The sequence below is a fragment of the Acipenser ruthenus genome, chromosome 6 (genome assembly GCF_902713425.1).
Source record: "Acipenser ruthenus chromosome 6, fAciRut3.2 maternal haplotype, whole genome shotgun sequence".
Lineage (NCBI taxonomy): Eukaryota > Metazoa > Chordata > Actinopteri > Acipenseriformes > Acipenseridae > Acipenser > Acipenser ruthenus.
Window position 1 is genome coordinate 9,770,690 of NC_081194.1, and position 25,410 is coordinate 9,796,099.

Consider the following 25,410-nt stretch of genomic DNA (forward strand, 5'->3'; position numbering starts at 1 on the left):
CGTAGGGAATCTGGTTCATAATGCTTATTCAATGGCATGGTACAGAAAGACTATTTTGATTTCCACATGGAAAAGAGATTGCTTCATCGATGCGCGTGCATCAAGTTGATTCTTAAGTTAACTCTTAAGTCAAGGTTCTGCCTATTGAAAAAAGTACCGGAACACAGTGATATTTTATAATGTAATATTTTGTAATGTGATACTTTGTACTATGATATTTTGTAACAACTGTAAGTCGCCCTGGATAAGAGCGTCTGCTAAGAAATAAATAAATAAATAAATAATAATAATAATAATAATAATAATAATAATAATAATGTAAGTCACTAATGGAAAAACAAGGGTGATTTTTCTGTCATTCACACCCCCTGACTAGGTGGCGGCAGCAGGTTTCCTAATGATGGCATATGCTTGCCTACACCCGTCTCTGTCTGTCTGCACTCCTGTTGTTTTGCAGCCGCGGCTGCTCCAACGCAGCACTTCTCAGAATCCGCGCGACCTGTGCAGCCGCTGAAGTCCGTGGCTGCGTGACCTGGTGACGTCTTTTCTGACTGAGCTCACGCAGTCAGCACCTCCGGTCACATTATTTTTAAAGTAACAAAACCGGTTATTCACTGCCAAACATGAACTTTATATGTGTAATGACTGCAGTATAGGATACTGACCTTAAGGTTAGGATTTCGGTGTAGGGAGAGGATTATTCGTTGTTTTATTAACAGTAATATGATAGCCAATCAGAGTGCAGTGTCCTGACATGAGAATTTTGTGTTAACAGTAAGTACAGGTCAGGCAGACTGCGAACTGGAACGGATTTTCAGCAGATTGGTGAAAGTTTGAATGTGGTGAACGCAATCACTGCTTGTAGTGGCTGTGGAAGTAGAGAGTGCATTTGAACGAAATGTGAAAAAACAAACAAACAAACAAGCAAACAAAACGGCAAGTCTATTTAGAAACAAAACCAAAACAAATACACACACAAAAAAATGAAAGCAATTATTCAGAGGGTTGCTAAAGCCAGCGTGACAGGTTAGTGCAAATAATTTTAATGTATTAGTAGAGGCGTTTAATAAAATTGTCTTCCTGAATTATTTTTGTTTGAGAGGTTTTAATTTTTAAATTGTTATTGATAGAAATACACTTGAATAAGAGTTATTTTTTTTTATATATATATTTTAACAAGTGCAGCTGATACGGTAAGAAACAAAACAACACGGGTTTTGTGGGAGCAGGTTCAAACAACACGGGTTTTGTGGGAGCAGGTTCAAAACAACACGGGTTTTGTGGGAGCAGGTTCAAAACAACACGGGTTTTGTGGGAGCAGGTTCAGTCACTGAATATTCGCTATATTGATAAGCATAGAAAGAACTGTCACTCAGATAAGAAAGCCGCGTGCTCGAACATGTAAGTGAATTATTACACAGACATATTAACCACAGCAATGGTTAATAAAGACAAGGGACCCCTCAGTGCAATGATCCACTTCAGTACATCGCTTTATATTATTCTACCTCACTATTGCACTCACCCAAATACATTTACAGGGACAGAGCACTGATTAAAGTGATATTGCTGAATAAATATGAACTAAGGTCAATGGAGGCGAAGAGATTACATTACAATATAGTGACACCTAAACTGGGCAAGGCTGCACACTTCTAATTATGCATCATTTCCAGCACTTGGCTGTGTAGAAATGTATAATTGGGTTGTTGATGATGACCAGGGATGAACCTGGCATGAGAAAGACAGTAGCAGAATTTAATAATCTGGCACCATGTATTGACCAAATGGGGTGTTGTGTTGCATGTTGTATATTGTCTAACGTGTGTTATTTTTTACAATGTTTAATAGTGGGAGAGGAACAGATAAGTTCAATTGGAAAAGGGATTTGCGTGTTATTAGGGATCTCTGTGGAGGACACCCGAAAAGATACTGAATACATGTAAGTACACGTAGTTGTTTGCTGTTAATTCATCAAGGAACAATAAATGCACAAATTAAGCTTGTGCAAATTAAGTCGAAGGCCTTTTTTCAGAGTAATCACTTCTGTAAATCTTTGTGTACTTTTTAGCTGTAATTTCTGTATGTCCACCTAATTTAGTTTTTGGCTGAATGGGCAGCATTTGTATTCAAAGGCTGCAGTATCTTTAAAAACAGAATATCCCACTGTGCTATGGTATTTCCATGGGAACAGATCAGCAATGGTTGTCACTGTGTAAACACAACAGTACTGTATTACTGTACCTGTTGCTTGGATCTGTAGCATACCATTGATCAGTATACACAAGGCAGTATGCACTGCTCCAAACAGTTAAGGGATTTACCATAGTTTACCCTGGTTTGCCATGTCTATTAATATGCTTTATCATACATGTCTGTGCTTCACAATGCTTACCTGTGTTTTACCATGCTTTCACTATGCTTAATCAGATTTTGCTATGCTTTTACTGTGGTAAACTGTTATAAGGGTCATCAACACTCATTTGCAGTAATAGATGCCTGGCCTGTATTGGTGTCACACACCATATTGATGGAGGACAGACAATACAGCAGGTACTGTGTGAGGGTGGATAATTGAGACCCCCTTTCCCAGCATACACTGCAATAATGGCTGTTTACATATTACCAATAATGGATGTTTACATATTTCAATCCAGAGATTTATAACGCTTAATATACACATCTCTGACTGTCCCTTATTCGACTGTGGTATGCATGCATGCATGCATTGCATGCAATTTATGAGCATGTCACCTGCTATTCTGCAGCAGTACTACGTCATTATTTTACTGTGTTCACCTGATTATACTTTTCTTTTTTCTCTGTTAGGGTTCGAAAGATTTTGAACCTGCGTTTGTTTGACGATGAGAATGGAAAGCACTGGTGTAAAAGTGTGATGGATAAACAGTACGAAGTGCTTTGTGTGAGCCAGTTCACCCTGCAGTGCATCCTGAAGGGAAACAAACCTGACTATCATACCGCCATGGCAGCAGAGCAGTCCGAGCCATTCTACAACGACTTCCTTGAGCACATGAGGAAGACTTACAAGCCAGAAGTGATTAAAGGTAAGGGAGTATATTTTCACTTTCTTCAAAACATGCATGTGTAACAGAGCGGAGGCTGGGTACGAACTGGCAAACCCGTGCACCACAAGCGAGCATCTTAACCACAGAGAGCCTTGCTCATCTGCATTTGTTGTTTTTGAGCTTTTAAGAAAATAAGAAAGTTTACAAACGAGAGGAGGCCATTTGGCCCATCTTGCTTGTTTGGTTGTTAGTAGCTTATTGATCCCAGAATCTCATCAAGCAGCTTCTTGAAGGATCCCAGGGTGTCAGCTTCAACAACATTACTGGGGAGTTGGTTCCAGATTCCCACGATTCTCTGTGTAAAAAAGTGCCTCCTATTTTCTGTTCTGAATGCCCCTTTATCTAATCTCCACTTGTGACCCCTGGTCCTTGTTTCTTTGTTCAGGTCGAAAAAGTCCCCTGGGTCGACATTGTCAATACCTTTTAGGATTTTGACTGCTTGAATCAGATCACCGCGTAGTCTTCTTTGTTTTAGACTGAATAGATTCAATTATTTTAGCCTGTCTGCATATGACATGCATTTTAAACCCGTAAGAATTCTGGTCGCTCTTCTTTGCACTCTTTCTAGAGCAGCAATATCCTTTTTGTAACGAGGTGACCAGAACTGAACACAGTATTCTAGATGAGGTCTTACTAAATTAATAACGTATTGTAAAGTTTTAACATTACTTCCTTTGATTTACATTCAACACTTTTCACTATATATCCAAGCATCTTGTTGTTTTTTTTTAGCTTCCCCACATTGTCTAGATGATGACATTTCTGAGTCAACATAAACTCCTAGGTCTTTTTCATAGATTCCTTCTTCAATTTCAGTATCTCCCCTATGATATTTATAATGCACATTTTTATTACACTTTTCTCTATTAAATGTCATTTGCCATGTGTCTGCCCAGTTCTGAATACTGTTTAGATCATTTTGAATGACCTTTGCTGCTGCATCAGTGTTTGCCACTCTTTTTTGTGTCATCTGCAAATTTAACAAGTTTGCTTACTATACCTCATCTCATCTCACTGACAGGGGACAAGGCAGAATATTGTGCTACTGCTAATTATTTAATTTTTTACTTAAAATATTAACATTACAATCATATTATAAGCAGAGCAATTCTGCTGCAAGGTTGTTTTCAGTTGCATATAAACCATCCTTTATAGACCAGGAAACTCCTTTGTGATCATTAACCTTAAGCAAAAGTCTCCTTTTTTAAAAATAATAATATTGCAGTTTCACCCTTTTGACAGCACAAAGTAAGACAAAATACAACTGACTGTAAATACAAAAAGGGTGTAATGAGTGTGGATTGTATCCTTCCTTACATTGCAACATAATGTCCTGCAAAATGTGTAAAAATGTAATTGCCAGTGATTGTTAATGTAAGTTTGATTTTTTTTTTCTTCAGTTTTCCGAAAGTAGTAGCAGGTAAGGGACACATTTAGGAGTAACTTGCACATTGTTAATCATGTTTTAGAGAGCTTTGGTTTAATTAACTGGCTATTGAATGCTCACAGCTGACCTCTTTTGAGAAACCATGGTTTTAGGATATGCAATTAAAAACAAAACAAAAACAGCACTCCAAATTGATTCAGTTCATGTGCAACACCAAAGTCAACACTTTCTCTGCACCAAGGTCATTAAAAATCACTCAGTTTCAAGCTGATAATCATTGGTGTCTTCAGGGGAGCACTTTGTCAATTAATTATGTGCTCTCATGAAAATAGGTTACATCACAAGAGAAAACGTACCAAGTGCATATCCTGGAATGACTGATAGGGTAGCTCATTAATTAGTCTTTTTAGTGTGCTCTAAAAACTGACGAAGCTGCATTGCACTCTCCGTTACAATTTTCTTTTTTTTTTTAGCCCAACTTGTGAAACACACAGCAAAAAAGTTTAAATCACTGGAGAGCAGGGCTTCATCTCCTGCATTATAGTAACAGTTGACAAGCGGTGCTTAGATTTGAGTGTTAGAAAATGCTTGGGTTCTTTCAGTGGCCGATTTCACCTCTCACGGTGGCTGGGACGCTCAAAGAGGAATGAAAAAACAACCGGTTTCATTTACAGACGGTCATGCCATGCATCTCTACTGTACAGGTAATCAAGTGTTTGTTACATTTTTATTATGTCCTCAGATGGGACGTTTGGAGCCTATATGCAAGTACGTATTCAGAATGATGGACCCGTTACTATAGAGTTAGAATCGCCAACTGGACCCGCTGATCTAAAGCAGGTATTTATGGGATGGGGTGGGAGTCAGTACAAAACCACGATTTAAATATATATGCAACTACTGTATATATTCTATCCATGGATATATATAATACAATGATACTGATAATCATTTTTGATAATTTATTGACACACAGGTCAAAAAGTAAAAACCATGACGTGGTTACATCCAGCCCAAATACAGAGTTTATTCAAAATTCAATCATGTATAGTCACATCCTTTTGCATTAGAAACAGTACTGAAGTATACATATTGTGTTTTGAATGAGGAAAATAGGGAGCCAAGAAACGTCACCTTTATATTGAAAATTATTCAGCACAATTTATATAATCTATAATGTTAATGGTTTGAAAACATCAGCTACACAAGGGCATGCAAGCATGCACACATATAGTCCGCTGTGCACACATGTACATTGATGCACTTATTTGCAACAGAACGCTTAAGGACTGTATTAAAATGAGCAGTGCTCAGAGGGGACCGTATGGCAGAATTGCCTGAGCAATACTGAAACTGTGCAGAGCTGCTGCACTGAAGAAAAGGGTCAAAGCAGAGTAGCTCACTAGGTGGCAGTAGTGCAACACCTGAAAAAGCACAAAAGCCGAAGTTATTGCAGCAGAATAGACAGCATTTCCTATGGCTACAAATCTTATTTAACGAAATGACAAATTTAGAAGGAAATGAGAGTGCAAAAGCCTATTTGGCTTGTTTTAGGAAATATTAGCTTGAGTAAAAAAAACAAAACAGGAGGCTATCACTAAATTAAAGTCTAAACCTTTTGTATTTGTATTATTTCCCAGATTATCTTTTTTTTTTTTTTTCAAATCTGCTTTCATACAGAAGAAGATTAAACGATCAGTTGACATGCAAGTAAAAGAAAGCAACATATAAAAAAATATTCGATTGAAATAATGATACAACCAGCTACTGTCTGCCCCAACACTCTACCAGGTTTGAGCCCTGCTTTTAACCTTTATTAGATTGCTGTTCTGAATAGTCTGTCACCCCCTCAGATCAGAGATTTAGCACTTTTGCATGACAAGACTTAGGTTTGTGTTTCATTAGCTTTATCCATATTAATATCATAGATTTTACAAAGATAATACCCTTTCTTTCTCTTTGTTTGACAATCAAACACAGAGCAGAGGTACTGAGGGTGCTGCAGTTTAGATTAGCTAAGTAGACCCTGCTGTGTAAAGTAATGTGTGATGCCAAACCAGAGTCATTCTCCTTCAGAACTGAATGTACATTATGAAGGGATCTCTCTGCTCTCACTGTAATACATTTAAAAAGATGATAGATGCTGCTGTTATTGTTTCCTAAAGTAGCATAAATGTGTTATGACTTTGGAGGCGAGCACATTATATAATCAAATACAATATTTAAGGTCAAAGTCTGCTCTGGATAGATACCAAACATTATTGTCTCGTTTCACAGCCCCTGATTAGCGCTAATCTTGGGCTACCTTACCTGAAATAACATTAGGTAGCCATTCATCTCTACATTTCTGTGAGCATTTTTTTTTTTAAATCTGACATATAACTTACTGTACCTTACATAATTTCTTTATCACCCACTTTATGTACCCACTGCTACTCTTTCTTTCTGTAGAGTTGTGTTCTTGGAACCTGGTTTAGTGGAATGAGGTGAAAATAAGTCTGGTGGTCAGATTTTGCAGGGAAGCTCACATAATAGTGCCCATGTGAACAGCGCTGTCCAGAATCACCATCTAGCGCTAAGCATTCACTCAGTGAATCAGTCAATGGATAGAGCAGACAGAGCCAACTATGCCCTTTACACTTGGCACTGTGCATAGCTGTTCCTAACCTATACTGAGCATGCCATGACCATCACTTTAAATACCTTGAAATGGGTTCATCAGTCCATTCTTTATATTGCCAGTCACCCATGATCCGTGGTCTATGTCTGCTGCTTGCATGGAAGTGCTCTGTTGGCAGCTCTGGTATACAATTCCTATAGGCGGGATGCTAGCTCTCTGCATGCTGTTTTGAATATTTGCTCCTGGGGTAGAAGATGAAGACCCCACACAATGGTTGCAGTCTGGCAGGATCCTCCCCGACAGGAGTTGGAAGTTCTAGACAGGCAACATGTTTCCATATACAACAATGGAGGCTTCAGCTAACCTGGCTGGTTTCTTATGTATGTCTCAAGGTTAACCTTGTACTCACTCAAGCTTTAAAAAAGCTTTCTTACCTCTTTCTTACCTCCTGGTTAAATACATTTTAAATGTTTCTATTCAGTTGATCTGCACAGTGGCAGACTTAAATACCACTGTCTTGTTTAATATTAAAACAAGCGTCCTTTTAGAAAACAGTGTTTTTGAGTCTCTTTAGTGTATTTAAAGGCTAGTAAAATGCATTTTTGTAATTTAAATGTAGCTGTGTTTAGATCAATTTAATTGAGTCCGTCCTGTTTTACATGCAATAGAATCCCACCTGACCCCAAGTGTAATACTTAAATGGGGTCCTTTTACTTGGAACACAGGAAGTGAAATTATAGTGTTGTGGCAGAAAAAAAGACTGAAATACAAACATAACAACAGCCGGTGAAACAAGACAATGAAAAAATATAAAATATCCAATCTGGTTTATTCTGTTGTTTTAAAGTATCACATTACCAGGATCAGCTGGTAGCGTGTTTTGACAATAGCTGCCAGGCTTCCTTACCTTCATTTTAGCTTTTCTGAGCGTAGAATTAGACTTTTGCTGATAAATGGCAACCCCAGGTACTAAGACGTGCCATATTCCCTGTAAATTAATGTTTCCTTTATAAACAAAATATGGTCTGGCATTTCTGCTGATATGAACAATTGTGAATATGCTGCCCTTTGTGCCCAGTTTGAGGCACTGTCTAAATGGCCCAAGTTTACCCATGAATGGATGCTTTTAACATCTTAACCCAGGTTGGCAAGGAAACAGTGTTGGTGTGTGGGTGGCTTGACATTTATGACACACAGCTACACCTCTCTTATTAAATGTATTTTCTTGAATCAAAGGGCCTTTTAATCAGACTGTCATTCGGTGATACATTGCAGTCAAGTTTGCTAAAGCTTAAAAAAAGGCGTCATTGTTGCCTTTTTAAAATCTTGTACATTGACATTTAATTTGAGTGATAAGGCAGATTACTAAAACTAGAAGAATGTCGATGTCATTGATGGACTGGGCAATCTGTTTGAGACACAGAATGTCTTCTTTGTTGCATAGTGGGCACCTTGCATTGGTGTGGGTGCTGCCTTGTAAAAGTGAAATAAGATGACAGGCAATCAACTAGATAACATAGTAGGTAGATTACTAATAATGGGCTGGCAGATCACAGATATCCTCTTAGCACTTTAGCTATTCTGCAGAAAACTTTTTGAACGATCGCTTTAAAATTTTAGAAAAAGGTTAGCAATCATGGCTGGGTATTTCTTACAGTTAAGAAAATGAAAATCTATAATTATGGGGCCGTTGTTTGAATGGGATGGACTTGGCTTAATAGTATTTTGAAGTAAGGAGAAAAATAATAATTAAAATCTGCTTTACTGGCCAACAGCATTCTGTATACTGTTGTTAATTAAGCTAGTAACGGTCTAGAAAAGTTTCATGAATATCAAACATTTGGTATCACTTTAGATAACAGGGCTTGAATAGCCATGTAAGTTCATGTTAATAACTAATCACAACATGTTCTTGCTCTTAGTGATACACGCTAACTACTGTATAATTACATGGGAACATTTTGTAACCGGGTGTAATTACATGTCAGGGCCATTTCTATGTAATTACATACTTATTCGACCAGCTGTTACCATGTAAGAGCAAAAACCATGGGTAATTATCCAGGTATTACCATGCTATTACATAGTCTTCATTCTAAAGTGCTACCAAACATCTTTAAATAACAGTTAAAACTCTGTGAATAAGGCCATGTATGGTTTAAACAGGGTAAACAAAGTAGTGCAGTAAGAGCACCGGTCTCCTGCCAGCTGCTATATAACAAATTCATTTCCCTTTGCTTAGTTATGAAATAGATTTGGCTGCATTTTTCTGATTCTGATTCCAGTCACATATGCAAAGCTTTGCTCATTTGATATATTATTTAATGAGCTCATCATGCATAGTAGCGATTGACATACTTAATTCTTAAGTGTTTTACGTCAAGGGTAACACAGCCATATAAAGTATGAATGACATACTTTACTACTTTTCTGGAAATATAGTTCATAACCTCCCTAGAAGAAGATTATTATTATTTGTTTATTTAGCAGACGCCTTTATCCAAGGCGACTTACAGAGACTAGGGTGTGTGAACTATGCGTCAGCTGCAGAGTCACTTACAATTACGTCTCACCCGAAAGACGGAGCACAAGGAGGTTAAGTGACTTGCTTAGAGTCACACAATGAGTCAGTGGCTGAGGTGGGATTTGAACTGGGGACCTCCTGGTTACAAGCCCTTTTCTTTAACCACTGGACCACACAGACCACACAGAAGAGTAATCAAGAGCTGTGCTGCAGATTTTAAATATTGTTATTTCCAACAAAAGTCCATCCACTATTTCCACACGTAATGATCTTTAAATGCCACTGCCTAATAGTAACGCCATAGCAGCAGCTGGATCTGTCATCTGTGGGATGGAGTAAAGAATTGTGCTCTTGCTTAAGTAGAGCAGAATGGCCATGCTGTAGTTCAAAGGCAAAGCTGAACATTTCTTTAATGCATTGTAATGCGCTGTATTACAAAGGAGACCCACTAGTGTACGGTCACCGAGGGTTATGTGCCTAGAATTTATATTTAGAATGGGTTTCTTTTTGAATGTCAAAGCTTAATGAGAAACTCCCAACAGGGGATAAGCTGTTTCAACTCAGAAACCAAAGGCCTGTTTTCCACTTTCTGGCAAACTTGCTGTCCTCACTCCGTCTGTGCGTCCATTGGTTTTTATAGTACTCTAGCTGTTAAAATGACTGCACCTCCATGCTGCGTCCATTGGTTTTTATAGTACTCTAGCTGTTAAAATGACTGCACCTTCATGTTGTTTAAATTTGGTGGAAATAGGCACTATTTATTTCCTTACAATCTATTGATATATATGGCAGTGGTTTTCAACATTTTTTTAACACTGTACCCCTACTGTCTGGAGGCTTTAGCTCAAGAACCCCTTTACAGTTTCCACTCTACTGAATGCTACCACAGTTGCAATAAAAGGCAGAATAATGTGATTAAGAAATTTATGTCACAACAGTTTGGGACTGACACACTGCTGGTTTAGGACAGAGTACCAAACAGTAGTTTTTAAAACTTTCAATTACAAGTCTTTGGATGCACAGATAAAAAAAAAATAGTATTTAGGAATCACGTCGGAAACGCACGTATTTGTTTTCTATTCGGCAAAGTTATTATAGATAATCCAAAGTCTGCATTGTAAATGTTTATAAATGTTACCATTTATATTCCATCTCAGCATAATTATGTATGCCATTTAAGATGTTACAACATCAAACACATTAACCTCAAGATAAAACTATAATAATTAACAATAATTACAGCCAAGTCGTTTGCACTTTCTGCAGACTCTTCCTTTGTTTTGTTTTTTTTGCAAATAAGAAATCTATCAATTTTTGACGGGGGGGGGGATGACGACAACATGCGATACACAGGATAATCTGGATGTTCTCTTATCTAACACCGTAAACACATTCAGCTGAAAAAAAAAATTATTCAAGATCATTATTTACTTTTACTTTCATTTTTATTCGTGCATTTCCGAGTCGTCCTGCGTACCCCCTATGACCCTTAGAAGTACCCTGTGATGTAAATTCCAGGTGGTATGTTAGGTTTCATTTGGACTATCATAAGTTAGCTGTGCTGTTGTATAATTTAAAATTGTAGATAAGAGACAGAGAGTTGAGATTTTCGAATTACAAATACACATTTATTAACAGAACTATGACGACAAAGGCATTGCAACAAACAGAAAAACAGAAACTGGAAGTCTTATATGCAACTGGATATTTTAGAGCATTTTACAATACCAAGGGATCTACCTGGATTCCATCAAAATATATTTTTTATTTATAATCCCTGGATAACCGTGGTTACTGTAGTTGGTTGAGACAATAAAGAGTGATTCCCCTGTGTTGTAAAATGCTACAAAAAATGACAGCTGTGACTTATCCTGGAGGGGGTCTACTTTAGGTTGATCGTACCAATGCCTAAGTCAAGTAGACAACCGTTTCGTCAGGTTTCTCTATATGATTTAGTTTCATATACGGTTACCTTTTCATTTTTGATTGAGTGTTTTTGAATTTATGGATGGATATTTAACAGTTCAATAAAAGTCTTACTGCAATTTAACTTGTTTTAACGTCAATACTGTAATGTCTCTGTCAAAGTACTGTGGTGATTGTTTCTGTTTAACCTTATTACAAATTCCATCCAGGAAGTTACTTCATACATGCTTTTTCTAATTTAAAAAACAGTGGGACTATCTATCCTGAGGGATTCAACAGTTTTTCGGCCATTTCAATGGGATTACACACTCATCCACCACAAGTTACCATACAAGAGTAAAAACCACTGGTAATTACAAAACTATGATCATGTTATTATACGTCTATGTACGCCCCATTTCATAACTATTACCATGCTATTACATGGCTACGTATGCCCCGGTTCATAACTATTACCATGGTTTTACATGTCTATGCATGCCCCAGGTCATAACTATTACCATGTTATTACATGGCTATGTATTGCACAGTTCATAACTAGTACCATGTTATTACATGGCTATGTATGTCCCAGTTCTAAAATGCTACCAAACATGTCTAAATAACTGAGTTGAAGCTTTGTGAATAGGGACCAGTATTGTTTTCCGACCCTTGACTACTATTACTAGTTATTTATTTATTGCCAATGTTAAGAGGGAATTGGAATTGTCTATACACATACCAGCACTGAGAGCTTCAGCTGTTATACAACGTCTTTACATAAAGTGTCCTGCACCAGTTGATACATTGATTTGGCTTCCCCATGGGTCATCAAGTTTAAGTTTCAAAATGTCAGGACGCCCTACACACTTCTGATACAAGCCATTTGCAAGCAAGGAGTTGGGGTTATTGAAGTGGCCTTCCACCGCTGGGCTTAAAATGGTAATTTCACAGGATGGTGTATTAAATATAATTGAGTTAATTCTGTAATTAAAGCTATATAGATTGGATATACTTATATCAGTCAGGTGATTTTATGCAGTATTTCCTTGTAGCAAGGTATTAATTGGGATCAAGGAGAAACTTGATACAAGAAGTCTCTCACACAGAGTCACAGAGCTGCTGACGGGCCAAAACAGAACTGAGCATCTCCTGGCTAATAATCAGGCTAATTACACTAGTGCTTTTGGGAAGAGGCAGTTCCTTAATAGGACTGCAGAATGCCACGACTTGTACCATTTGGATGCATAATATTATCCTTTTCATAATCCTAAGAGAGTATGTGTAGTGTTCTGTGTTTCCGGTTTATTTAGAATTTTACTGAAAAATTACAGGATTTTTTTAGAACTGGATGTCGGTTTTTACTGATTTATCCCCTTTGTTTTTCTATTATTCAGTATTTTCCCACTACTGTTTTTTAGGAAATACACAATATTTTGATCAAAATGCTATTTTATTTGAACTCCGACATTGTAATAAGCAGCTCTACACTGTATCCTTGGATACAGCAGGCGTTTAGATGTCAGAGGATCAAATAACGTTCAAACGTGGTTCTCTGTCACAAAGTCTGATTATTGTGGCAATTGCTGGGCATAGTAACTACTAGCTTGATCAAAAACCAAATTGAAATACTTACATGCAAATATAATTTTTTTAGTGGATGAGGAATGGGGAGAAAACGTAAATCAGTTTATGAATATTCAAAAGAAAACTAAAGCTTCGAAGTATACAAAAATCAAAAATAGCTGAAGTGGGTCAGATGAGGCAGAGGATGCTTAGCGCTGCAAATACTGCTGCATTGAGGTACATGTTCACGCTGACAATAAAATAACATGCTGAAAAATAAGCACACATTAAAACTAAAACAATAAAGTGAACAGAGACAAGCAATCCATTTATGTGGCTTTTACACACGCTTTAATAAAAAGAATGCACAGAATGACTGTGTTAATGAGTTTGTCAGAGCTCTGTGCTTTGCTGGACAGCCACTGTTTATTGCAGAGGTATGTATTGGTGACTTCGTGCGACAGTACTGTCTGTCCATCAGTTAAACACTGCCTAAACCGACAATCTTAATCGTAAATATTTGACAGAAAGTGGTGATGCTTTAGTTGGTAAACTTACATGCATTGATGGAAATGTCCAGTGTGATTTTTTTTACCCGTCTCCCGATGGCTTGCACCACCCAGTTCTGTCAATTTTCTCTTCTTTTTATGATTTCAAGGTGAATAAAGCTGGCTTGTTTTGTGCTGATGTCATCTTCATACCATCTGTAGATACTATTTCCATCAGCACAGCGATTGCCCAAACGTTCTCAAAGTACCAGCTACCTTGGGGAAAATGTGGCTTCGACTTGCACGGATTCTGCTTTATCATACATGCCAGGGACATTATTAATCAGAAACCAGAACTGCTACACATCATATTCCACATGTAAAGTGTGTATACTGAAATTTCTTTGCCCCCGATTTTTACCGATGTTTCAATTAAAAACACATTTTTACAGATTTTATCCCTATTTTATATATATAATAAACTCCCGGAAAGATAAAAACCGAAAAATGCAGAACACTAAGTATGTGTCACCATTAATCCAGTCAGGGAATCAACAAAGTTTTATTTTATTGCCCAGAAAGAAAAAACTTTTAACAAAGCACTGGAAAATAAATTAATTCTGCAATGCAATTAAAAACAAAGGGCTAATAAAAAAAAGACTGTAAATAGGGTCTAGTTTTTTTTCATTTTTTTAAAAGTTGTTCATGCATATGCCCTATCTTCATTGCATCATACACAATTGCTAAAAACAAAGAGAGAGTGACTTTAATAGGGTCACCGAGATCCTTATGCTTTCCGAGGACTGTTGCTGAATAGTTGCACACAACTCTCACACAGCACTCACACAACACAGCACAGAAGTAGTACCTGTTCAAGCATTCCAAATTGCACAATCATAATTTTTCACAAAAGCTGTATTTTAAATAATGGTAAAATGGGCTAAAGAAAAGTAGGACGTTCTTATCCAGGTTTATTCGTTCCTGCATAATATATATATATATATCTATAACTGTTTTAAAGCCCCTGTTGAATACCTATCCTGCTTATTATTAATGAAGTGTGCTTATTTATAGCAAGTGTACAGGGCCACAGAGCTGAAAATATAACACAAAAATGTATTGCTGTAGCAGAGATGCTGACACTACAAAAAAATGGTACAGACTAATAAATGCTTTCCAAACTCTGTGTTTTATTGTGCTTTACACTTTTAGAATGGAACTTTTTTTTAAGTGTTGATATTGATTCCAGGGGATTGATATTTTACATAAATACAGAGGAATAGGAAATTCAGTACCGGTCCCTAATTACTGTGAATGATAAGGTGAAATAAACACTTGCCTAATTTGCCTATTTGGTTCCATTAACTCTGGTGAGAATGTTGTCTGCACTAAAAGAGTGTAAACAAAAAAAATAAAAAAAAATAAAGATTTGGACTTAAAGTACTTTTATTAAGAAAAAAGGACAGTGTTAAATTCATCACTGTGCAAGGATGGTGGGCAATTCACTGACACAGATGCAGAACTTTATTTGTAATGCCACTCAGGTGCACTGATTTATTTTTACACGCAGAGGGCGCTGTTGTCCGTGTCCTGAATACTGGCAACAGTAAACAGGACCACGGGGTTACCAATACTGGTATACATTCCAGTGCACATACAAGTGCTCAAAATTAATAATGAAAACAAAAGGCGAAAGAAAAAGGGAAAATAAAACACAGTAATAAAACTACAAAATAAAGGTGCTGCACTCGACAGCGTTACCGCGACTGTCGCTATCCACACAGCCCGGGTCTCCGTCCTATGCTCACCCGTTACCTCAACCTGTGGATACTGTTCGGGGTTCTGCCAAGTTTTCCCCGCTACTAAAAATTCCTTTTTTTTTAAATTCATTTACTGTTGTGCTCGTTCTTCTCCGGCCGTGCTCGGTCCGGCAGCAGAGCTTCCGCCAGTTGGCTTGTTTCGTCTTAGAGGGGCAGGCTGAGGGAACAACAGAGCATTATTATATAGGGTCAGCAATCCCCCAAGGCCCCAATCTCAGCCACTCAGAGAGAGGGAAAGCCAACACACCCTCTTCCCCACCTCTCTGTGTCACTGCCATGACTGACAGGCGGATCTACGAGGATGCGGCTCCTTTCCTGCAGTACCACGCATGCGCCAGACAGTCAGCACAGATCTCCCATTTTACAATTATACTATCATGTTTTGTTTTAGATCAAATGAAAAATGTATTTATCTACAGTGCCGTGAAAAAGTATTTGCCCCCTGTCTGATTTTCTGCATTTTTGCACATTTTTCACATTGTATTTTTTTGTGGGTTGTAGTAGTATATAGAGGGAGTCTGAGAGAAAAAAAACGACACCAAAGTTTGATGCTTCTTTCATTTGTTTGGTGTGCAAGGTAATCAAACATGCAATCTTCAGGTGTGAAAAAGTTATTGCCCCCCTTAGTTAACTCAACCCAATTAAAGGGATAATTAGGGTCAGCTGTTTGAGTACTTTGGTAAACAACCAGGCCTGATTTGGGCCAGCCCTGCCCAATATAAATCTGACTAACTTTGGCCCTTACCATCAGAGTGAAGTTGTCAGCACACAGGTTCTAGAGGCACATCATGCCACGAACAAAAGAAATTCCTGAAGACCTCCGGAAAAAGTTGTTGATGCCTACTGAACCACAGTCAGGGCCATATTGACCAAATGGAGAAAGTTTGGGACAGTAGTGAATCATCCCAGGAGTGGCCGTCCTGCCAAAATCTCTCCAAGAGCAAGGTGTAAAATCGTCCAGGAAGTCACAAAGAACCCTAGAACAACATCCAGGGATCTGCAGGCCTCTCTCGCCTCGGCTAAGGTCAGTGTTCAAGACACTGGGCAAAAATGGGATTCATAGCAGCGTAGCAAGGCGGAAACCATTGGTCACTAAGAAGAACATGAATGCTCGTCTCAGGTTTGCCAAAAACCACCTGGATGATCCTCAAGAGTTCTGGAACAATGTTCTATGGACAGATGAGTCAAAAGTGGAACTTTTTGGCCGACATTGGCCCCGTTATGTCTGGTGAAAACCAAACACTGCATTCCACAGTAAGAACCTCATACCATTTAGTCAAGCATGGTGGTGGTAGTGTCATGGTTTGGGGATGCTTAGCTGCATCAGGACCTGGACACCTTGCCATCATTGAAGGAACCATGAATGGTCAGGCCATCTGTCCGTGAGCTGAAGCTGAAGCGCAGCCGGGTCATGCAGCAAGACAATGATCCGGAACACACAAGCAAGTCTACATCGGAATGGTTGAAGAACAAGAAATTTAAAGTTTTGGAATGGCCTTGTCAAAGTCCAGACCTAAACCCCATTGAGATGTTGTGTCAGGACCTGAAACGAGCAGTTCATGCTTGAAAACAAATGTCACTGAGTTGAAGCAGTTCTGCATGGAGGAGTGGGCCAAAATTCCTCCACGGCGCTGTGAGAGACTAATCAATAACTACAGGAAGCGTTTGGTTGCAGTTATTGCTGCTAAAGGTGGCATAACCAGTTATTGAGTATAAGGGGGCGATTACTTTTTCACACGGGGGCATTGGGTGTTGCATAATTTTCTTTAATAAATAAATGAAATATGTTTCAAATTTCAGTGTTATTTGTTCACTCGGTCCCTTTTATCTAATATTAGGTTTTGGTTGAAGATCTGATAACATTCAGTGTCAAAAATATGCAAAAATGCAGAAAATCAGACGGGGCAAATACTTTTTCATGGCACTGTATTTATTGATGATGGATTGAATCTCCCCCATTCACCTTTTATCCTAGTAGTAGATTCAAAACAGAGTTTTTGTTAAAAAGTTAGTATATGTGTTAGCAATGTGCAACATTTTTTATTCTGCAACTGAAAATATTTAAAAAGAAATAATCTATTGTTTAAGTTGGCCTGCTGAAAATATACTGGTTATGATTTAATAGTGATGAACATTATTCACCACGGGGTTCTGGGACAATAACTTGTGTTAGCCATTGACCTTCCTTTTATAATAGAATTAAACTGAATATACACAGATGGCCAGTGGTAATATTACTTGGCAAAGCTGTTTCCTTGAAGTGCCAGCTAGCACATTGTGGCACATGTGCTGTGGGTCAGTCATCAGCTGTAGAACCAGATCTCGATTTAAACAGCAAATTACATTCTTAACCACTTCAACTCCAAATGTAAAAATGAAACCCCTTCCCAGGTACCAGATTTTGAAAATAATAATAATAATGTTTTCAAACCTATAATTGCTATAAAATGTTAACATATGAGGAATAAAACACAAATACATGACTTAAACTGTGTTTTTCATTAACCCTTTATGCTGCTGTGTACTACATACCCATATTCAATACAGAGAGAAAAACGTTTTTTTTTTTTTTTTTTTTTAACAATGAAAACAAAAACACTGCTAATAATAATCAGTAAACAGTAATTATCAAATAAAAATCAAACAATATCAAAAAGTGTGCCAGTATTGACGTGCTCTGTGCCATTTATTGAAATGTTCAATACAACAGACCCGGGATTGCCTTCGCAGCCTCTGCACATTTTTCTTTTATCTTTTCTTTTGTTTTCATTTTCGTAGCAGACCCTGTACCTTTTTTACGGTGTCTGCTTCACTTGTGTTGAAGGGATAGTCACAAATGCGTGTACACAGCTACTTTGCGCAGGCATTGTGATGGATCTGGCTGCCGCGTTGCCTGTAGCCAGTGCTGTGTTTTAACAGTATTTCATCACAACACTGCCATTTCAAACCAAACAGCTTCCCGTTTGCAGCTGGCCTACCTGTAAAGTAGCTGCATGCTCTTCTTTTTGTACAGTTTGTATTGTTCTTGTCTCCACACACTCTTCATCATAATCGCTGAGTGATAAGTTAGCATCACTGTCGCTGGTATCGAAATCCTCCGAACCAACTTCACTCCCGTTGCTCATTATAGAAAGACCAAGTTGCCACGTTTAGCTTTCGCTAAAAACTATATAAACTATAACTAAACAAGTAAAACTAATAATAAATAAAAAAATAATAATTTAAAACACTTTATATATACATGTAAAAGCTGAATGGCTTCCTGCAGTATATCTCAGCCTTCTGAACGCCCACAGCTACAGACTGGAATTGCTACAACACGCAATTGGATAAAAATGTCACCTGACCCTCCCCCAACTTTCATTGCACGTTCCACAGTACTAGCACTCCACGCTAGACTGAGAAACCGATCATAGAATAGAATGGGAAACTTGACGTACGCAGGTACGGCATGGTACTGTAAGTGGGTTTTCAATTGACGTACGTGCGTACGTCATGGTGTTGAAGTGGTTAAGAAATATTGCTTTTAAATTCTTTGACCACTATATCAGACCCCTAAAGCACAGGTGCTTCCTGGAGGCCAATTTTTTATAAATTGTAATAAGAGAGATTTGTTTCTGAAAATGCAGGGAACACAATTAGGAATGTAGTGTTGTAGCCATACACACGGACTGTCTGAAATGGTCTGAATTGCAATACTGTTTTTTGTAATATATGTGTGGGGCATTTACATTTTCCTTGGTTTCATCTGCAATTCATTAGGTAATTTTGTAGAATATTAAAAATACAATAAATATGGTGTGTTATACTGGTACTCATTGAATTAAACACCCCAGAAGGTTGTTTTAGTATAGTTAAATTGGTCACAGGTTCAGCCACTCATATTAGAAAGCATTTGAGATACAGACTTCATATGTTCCAGGTTGCATGACAATTTGTAGGTGACCTTTAACACAACCCCAAAGCTAATATGGAGATCTGTGGAGCCGTCCGTTGAGTTTAATGAAACTGCTATAGTTAATAGACGGTTATGTATTCAACTCTGTAACAAAAACACACAATTGACTGCAGCAAATGTCATGGGTTAGTTTGTCTAGCTTACAGTCCCAGGCTGATTTGTAGGGTGTTGAAATCAGTTTAATTTTTTTTTTTTTTTAAATCACCTTTTTAATAACGGTCGAAGGTGTTAATAGAGGCGGGTGAGGACTCTCCATCTATTTTTAGAACTGGATTCAATGTGTTAATATGTCCACAAAGAAGGGATGATTTAGCAGAAACAGAACAGATAGCGACATAGTGCCATCATGCCTGAAGAAGTTAGATAACGCGCTGTAATAAACCGCAGTGGAATAACTGTTCCTGGACTGTTTAAAGGGATTTATAGGACCTCTTGGCAGCAGTTCTTGACATGATTGTTCCACTCAGTTATTTGTCCTCCATAAATAACCAGTTTTTTTTTTCTTGTGGGGAGTACCTTTAGGACTCTTTGGGTTTTAAGTACTGGGTATTGGAGAGCCAAAATAATTTATTTTGTTTGTATTCCATTTTACGAGTTTAATCATCCTATAATTTTGTCTGGCTGAGGTTATATAATGATAAGTAACTGTTTAAATTGTTTTTATTCAAGTGGTGCTGGGAAAAATGGAATTCAGCAAGGGATAACAGAGTTTGCCTTATCTCTGGCTGCACTGCAGTGCTGGGGAGGATTAACTCACCCAGTGCTGGGATTTTATATGGTGGAATTAGTTCCAAATTTCAAGTCGCGTCTATAGTGATGTATTAGTCTCTATTTGCTGGCTTCTTCTACTATTGTTTCCAGTGATTTGAGTGAATTAGAATTGAGATTTTGTTCAATCAAAAATGTACCTTTTCTGGGTTCTCCCAAATCAAGTACCCCATAATAAGCAGATTTTAAATAAATCACCATCAGGAAAAGCTACATTGTTAGTTGTTTATTGCAATTTTCAATCATATGCTCACTCTTACAACGCATCCTTTGTAAAATGCTGTTCAACAAATACTTTTTGAGTGAACAAATGTTTTGTATCGCTTGCCAACACCAATGCAAAACAAATTAAATTTGCTGGCCCCGAGCCAGGATCGCGAACTTGGTGAGAATGTGATTTGAACCACGCTTGCATGACTAAAACGACAGTGCTTTTACTGCTGTTGGGGAGCCACAGCACTTTTTACACGCTTTCCCTTTCTCCTTCCAGCAGGCAAAGCTGGAAAAGCAGCAGCAGTGGAAAGAAAAGACCAGAAGCAAGGGCCCCTCCGAGTCAGGCAAGGAGAAAGCCGCCTCACGTGCTGAAGTTGACCCCAGCACAAGCAGTGGAGCCGAGGGGGATGTGTCATCAGAAAGAGAGTCTTAGCCCTTTCCAGCCCACATTTATTTCCAAGTCATTCATAAAATTACATATGCATACAATAAATATTAGAAATGAGTTAATTTGAGATCATTGGGCAACGCTGAAGTAAAAACACGTAATTGTTTTTGTAATTTTATAAGATTATGTAAACATTGTAAAATACGTGTGTAGTATCAGAATGCTCTAAAAACATTTTTAACATAACTATTTTCTCAAGCACAAACTAACAAGATTTTTTCCTCAAAAATTAATATCTCAGTTTGCTAAAAAATATTTGGTGTTATCACAAAGGTAACTAATTTAAAAAGCTATAATAAAACATATCCCTTTCCTATCAAACAAAACCCTAAACTTTATTATATTTTATGTTGTTGAGTGTAACATTCATACTGTGTGTTTGCTTTTTTAAGCAATTCCTGTCTTTTGTAGACACAGATCCAATCCACTTTTCCTCATCAGATGCAGGAGTAGGATTTGATACAGAGCTTACACCTTTGCTTTTCCTCCACATGCTGAGGCCAGTGAGCCATCCCATCAAGTCACATCATCCACTGGTCTCTGGGAAACCTTGTGTCTAGGTGCATCATCTTCTAGGTAATCCAGGGACTATTTTGCACTCCAGGGACTTGCCAGCTTGAAGTAATGCATGGGCTACTTCAGATTCAGAAGTAGATTTTTAAGTTTTGATCAGATGGAAGACCTTCTACAAGTCTCAGCACAATGTCCTCACTTATGCCAAGGGAGGACTTCTCAGTGGTCTTTGTGGTGCCCTTGCCAACATAAACTTCAAAATCACAGACGATTCCACTTATTCCTGCACGGACAAAATACCTTTATCCCCCACTTGTGAGGCTTATTTTTAATATATTGCTTCAAAGAACGCCTTCCTTTGAATGGGATGATCATTCCATCAATTGAGTGGTTCTCCTCAATAGGAATTGCTTTTAGGTTTTCTTTGACTAATGTTAGAAAAGGGCACACTTTGAAGAGTGGATCATATTGACATAAATACGATTATCAATTGATTTAAATATTTAAAAAATGTATGCATAAAATAGAAGATAATGTAATGATGTCATAGGGTGCACAGTACGGCATGCAGCAGGTATTGTGCATAATAGAGGCCCACTGACTCCATTTAGAATCACACATTTTCAAACTTCATAAAAATAACCAAAATAATTGTAAGTCATAAAAAACATTTAGACTCTGTGTACATACATCGACTTAATATTTTGTTAACACAATAACTGCAATAATTAAATAAATCAATGTTCGAATAAGTTAAATTAGGTTAAGCATAATACAAGAAACACATACCTTCAAATCGTACACTCCAAGTCACATGACCAAGCAAGCCCCCTCTCTCTCATATCCATCACCATTGGTCAAAATTATAACCAATTAGTGCCTGTATTACTACCAATGTTCACACGTGTTTTTCTTGAGCAGAAACGGTGCAATCCTAGCCCCTGAAACAACGATTCCATTTGGAATCGCTGCTCTGGAAAGAACTGGAGCGCGGTATGCTTTTTCAAACAGAAGAGATTACCTTTAGTCCTGCTTCCCCTGACAGCCACACTTGTTCAAATATCAGTTTCCTGCCTCGGTTCATCATTTCAAAGAGGTGGTTGTTGTTCCCTCTATCTCTTGTGTTGTTGAGGTTTGGGAGCTGAAGCTAGAGCTCCTTAAATATATCTTACTTCAGGAAGTGTTTCCCAGATGAGCACAGAAGCAGAGAGAGAATGTCATTGTTATACAGAGTTGCCAGACTTGGGCTCAGAATTCTATTTAAATAATCACTACTTAAAAAAAAGTTTTGCACAATTTTTGTGGTTGTTTATATATTAATACAGTGTTCTCTCACTACAACAAACCTGTTGGGGTCCAAGCCTTTTGTTCGTTATATTGAGGGGTTTGTTGTAGCGAAAGGACATTCAGAATGAAGGATAAACTTGGAGTAAGTTAATGAGATGAGATTGTGAATAAAAGTAGAATTACATGTACCTGTTTGTCTCATGTATGCAGTGCTCTGTCTTTGCTTTATCCTATTTGTTAAAGAATTAAAACGCAGTACATATAAAGCAAAAATCCAGAATTGAAGCTGAACTTTTCTTCAAAATCAATCTAACACGAATCGTTTCAAAGTGCACCCAATCTTAATCCAACATGCGAGAATCCCAAACTGAACTTTTATTCCAAATCAACCCGACATGAACAGCTTGATAAAGAGATACTAAACCGAAACAAAGTAAAATGACCCAAACGGCCCTTTCACCTGTTGTGGGGAAGGGCATATTCCTTTGGGTAAGGCTCCAGACACTTCTTGAAACACAGCACATCTTTAGTTTTTCACTCTTGGAACCAACTTAAAAAAAAAAAACTTTCCTTAATAAAAAATGATCTATGTTCTTGGTCAAAGGTCGAGGTTGAAAAAGCAATTTATGCTTCAATATTCAGCAGGCACTTGTGCCAGTGAGAAGCAAAGTTTAATTTGTCAGACAAGCTGTTTGCTCTGTTTCAGAGTAAATAGTGGCCGCTGTATTCTCATTAACGCAGACGCTTCTTTCGTCATCTCTGGGATGTGGGGATATAGTCCTGTCAAGTGTCACTAGAGTATTGGTCTGACTTTTTTTGTTGGGCATGGAAACATCAAAATGACAATTGCCAACAAAAAAAAGGTCAATTGATGTGTGTGTCTACTGGACAAGTCATCAAGAGAAAGCAATACAGCCAAAAATACTCATCCCAGCAGGAAATTGATTGTTGTGGTGAAAAATGTGTAGCTTTTCACTCAAGGCAATGCCTACTAAATCATAAGGTTTCAGGAAAGTTTATTCATGTATGAAAGATGACAGGTTTTTACATTCCCAAAATCTTTGGAGAGGCTGTAGTATCTAATTTGAGTTCAGTGACCTACTGTATAACAGCAATATGCTTTAAGTCATTCTGAGGAAAAAAGGATCAAGGGATAGACACAAAGTAACATAGGTCAGCTTCAGGAAATAAAAATCCAGAAAATGTATATTTCTCATGAGCCATAAAATGTGTTCTTACCAAGGTTTAAACACCCATTGGTAACACTGTAAATTAAGTGTTTCTAACTACATACAGTAGTAACACAGTAATGTTGCCAGTTGCTAGCCAGCTTTTGTAATTACATTGTATGTACACATGTTGTGTATTTACAATGTAGTTAGAATGTAAACACACATGCACTTACAGTGTAGTTAGAGACACAACATAAACCTTAGTACTACTGTAACTGTTCCCCCCTCTCACGTATTCAGTTAACTCTGAGGACACGCTACCTTTTAGATCATTTTCCCACTGCTTATCCTTTATAATCAAATACATTCTAGTAGATATCTAACAAAAGCAAATGTTCCAGGGGGTTACATAACACATAGGACATGACCTCATAATTTTAACTGTATGTTATTTTGTGTCCAATTACTAGACTTTTACTTAGAGTAGGTGAACTAGATTGCATATTTATGATTGGTAAAAATAAAACTGTATCATTGAATGTTTCATTAATGAGTGCTACAAATAAACCCTGCTTTCAAGTATTTCTGTAGGGTAAACATAGTCCTACAGGAAATAATGACAAAGAAGCTGCTTTTTTAATGTTTCTTAAAGTATTATCTATCCACTACTGTCAATTTACTCCTTGAGCAGTTCATGCATTCCTGTGCTGTCACTTATGCCCCTCACTGCCATGGGCAACTATTCAATTTTGATTGATTCTGCAAAAATTAAGAGTGAGAATGCATAGCTTATGTGAGCATGGACTTATAAATGCTCCCTTAAGCAATTGTTCCACATGTTCTAGCTGAGGCAATAGCGTTTCAGAGTTTTAACTGCAGTCTGTTTGCTTACCTGGCTTGACCTTGAAAGAGAAATACAATTGCTATACTGACCTGATTTATGTTTTTAATAACCCAGCCTCCCACTAACCATTTTCGTCATGTAATTATCTACAAGTATACAAGTATCGTCCACAATCCTTGTTAATAAATACAAGTCTGTGTATTTGTTTTGCTGCTTTAGACAAGGATTGAAAGGCATTACACTACAGTGGTGGTATCAGGGTAACTGGTCAGAATGCTTAAAACTAAGCTTTTTATTTTTTTCTTCTACAGTTTTTGCAGCTCCGTATGTTTTCATTTTACCAGCCAATTTTAGTGCTGCCACTAGATTAAACATTTTGATGGCCATTAGTTGATTAATCGGTAGATTAATCTGTGCACATTTTTAATAAAGGTAACAATCTTATAGTGGCTGTCCTGCAGTCTCCGGCTAAGAGAACATCCCCTGGGAAACAAGCAAAGTGTTCTTATAGCCAAAGTGTTCTCTAAGACAGTTAGCCACCAGACACAATATGAATCAATCAATAAATAAATACATATGTATTACTTGTCATGACGCACATGCATCAACATATGAAATGAGCTGAAGTAAAAGCAAAACAATAGGCAAGTGTATGTTAATAAACTATAATAATAAAGTTACAGACAAACTAACGTTAATAAAAATAAAGTAAAACAACATGGTCAAAAAGCTTAAATCGCTATGTACTGTGAAATTAGCTTGGGTGTGTTTTGGGCTATCACAATGGCAGAGGCAAAAATAATGGGCTTTA

At 37.6% G+C, this 25,410-nt stretch overlaps 1 protein-coding gene across 3 annotated transcripts; it reads left to right on the plus strand.

The window, feature by feature from the left end:
* The first annotated feature begins 460 nt into the window (after positions 1–460).
* LOC117410392 (D-aminoacyl-tRNA deacylase 1-like) lies at positions 461–24,294 on the plus strand. 3 transcript variants are annotated; one of them, XM_034016892.3, is made up of 5 exons: positions 461–1,026; positions 1,852–1,942; positions 2,830–3,065; positions 5,216–5,241; positions 20,613–24,294. In XM_034016892.3, exons 1-5 carry the CDS (start codon positions 984–986, stop codon positions 20,766–20,768), a joined length of 552 nt encoding a protein of 183 aa, XP_033872783.3. In that variant the 5' UTR covers positions 461–983; the 3' UTR covers positions 20,769–24,294. The 3 variants fall into 3 exon arrangements, with proteins under 3 accessions (XP_033872783.3, XP_058880931.1, XP_033872782.3); XM_059024948.1 differs by having other exon boundaries at positions 462–1,026; positions 5,216–5,313; positions 20,616–24,294; XM_034016891.3 differs by having other exon boundaries at positions 471–1,026; positions 5,216–5,313.
* The last annotated feature ends 1,116 nt before the right edge of the window (positions 24,295–25,410 follow it).

Coding starts and splice junctions, on each gene's coding strand:
- LOC117410392 (XM_034016891.3), top strand. CDS start 984: ATGAAAGCAATTATTCAGAGGGTTGCTAAAGCCAGCGTGACAG. Junction 1,027..1,851: donor TGCTAAAGCCAGCGTGACAG/GTTAGTGCAAAT, acceptor AATGTTTAATAG/TGGGAGAGGAACAGATAAGT. Junction 3,066..5,215: donor CAAGCCAGAAGTGATTAAAG/GTAAGGGAGTAT, acceptor TTATGTCCTCAG/ATGGGACGTTTGGAGCCTAT.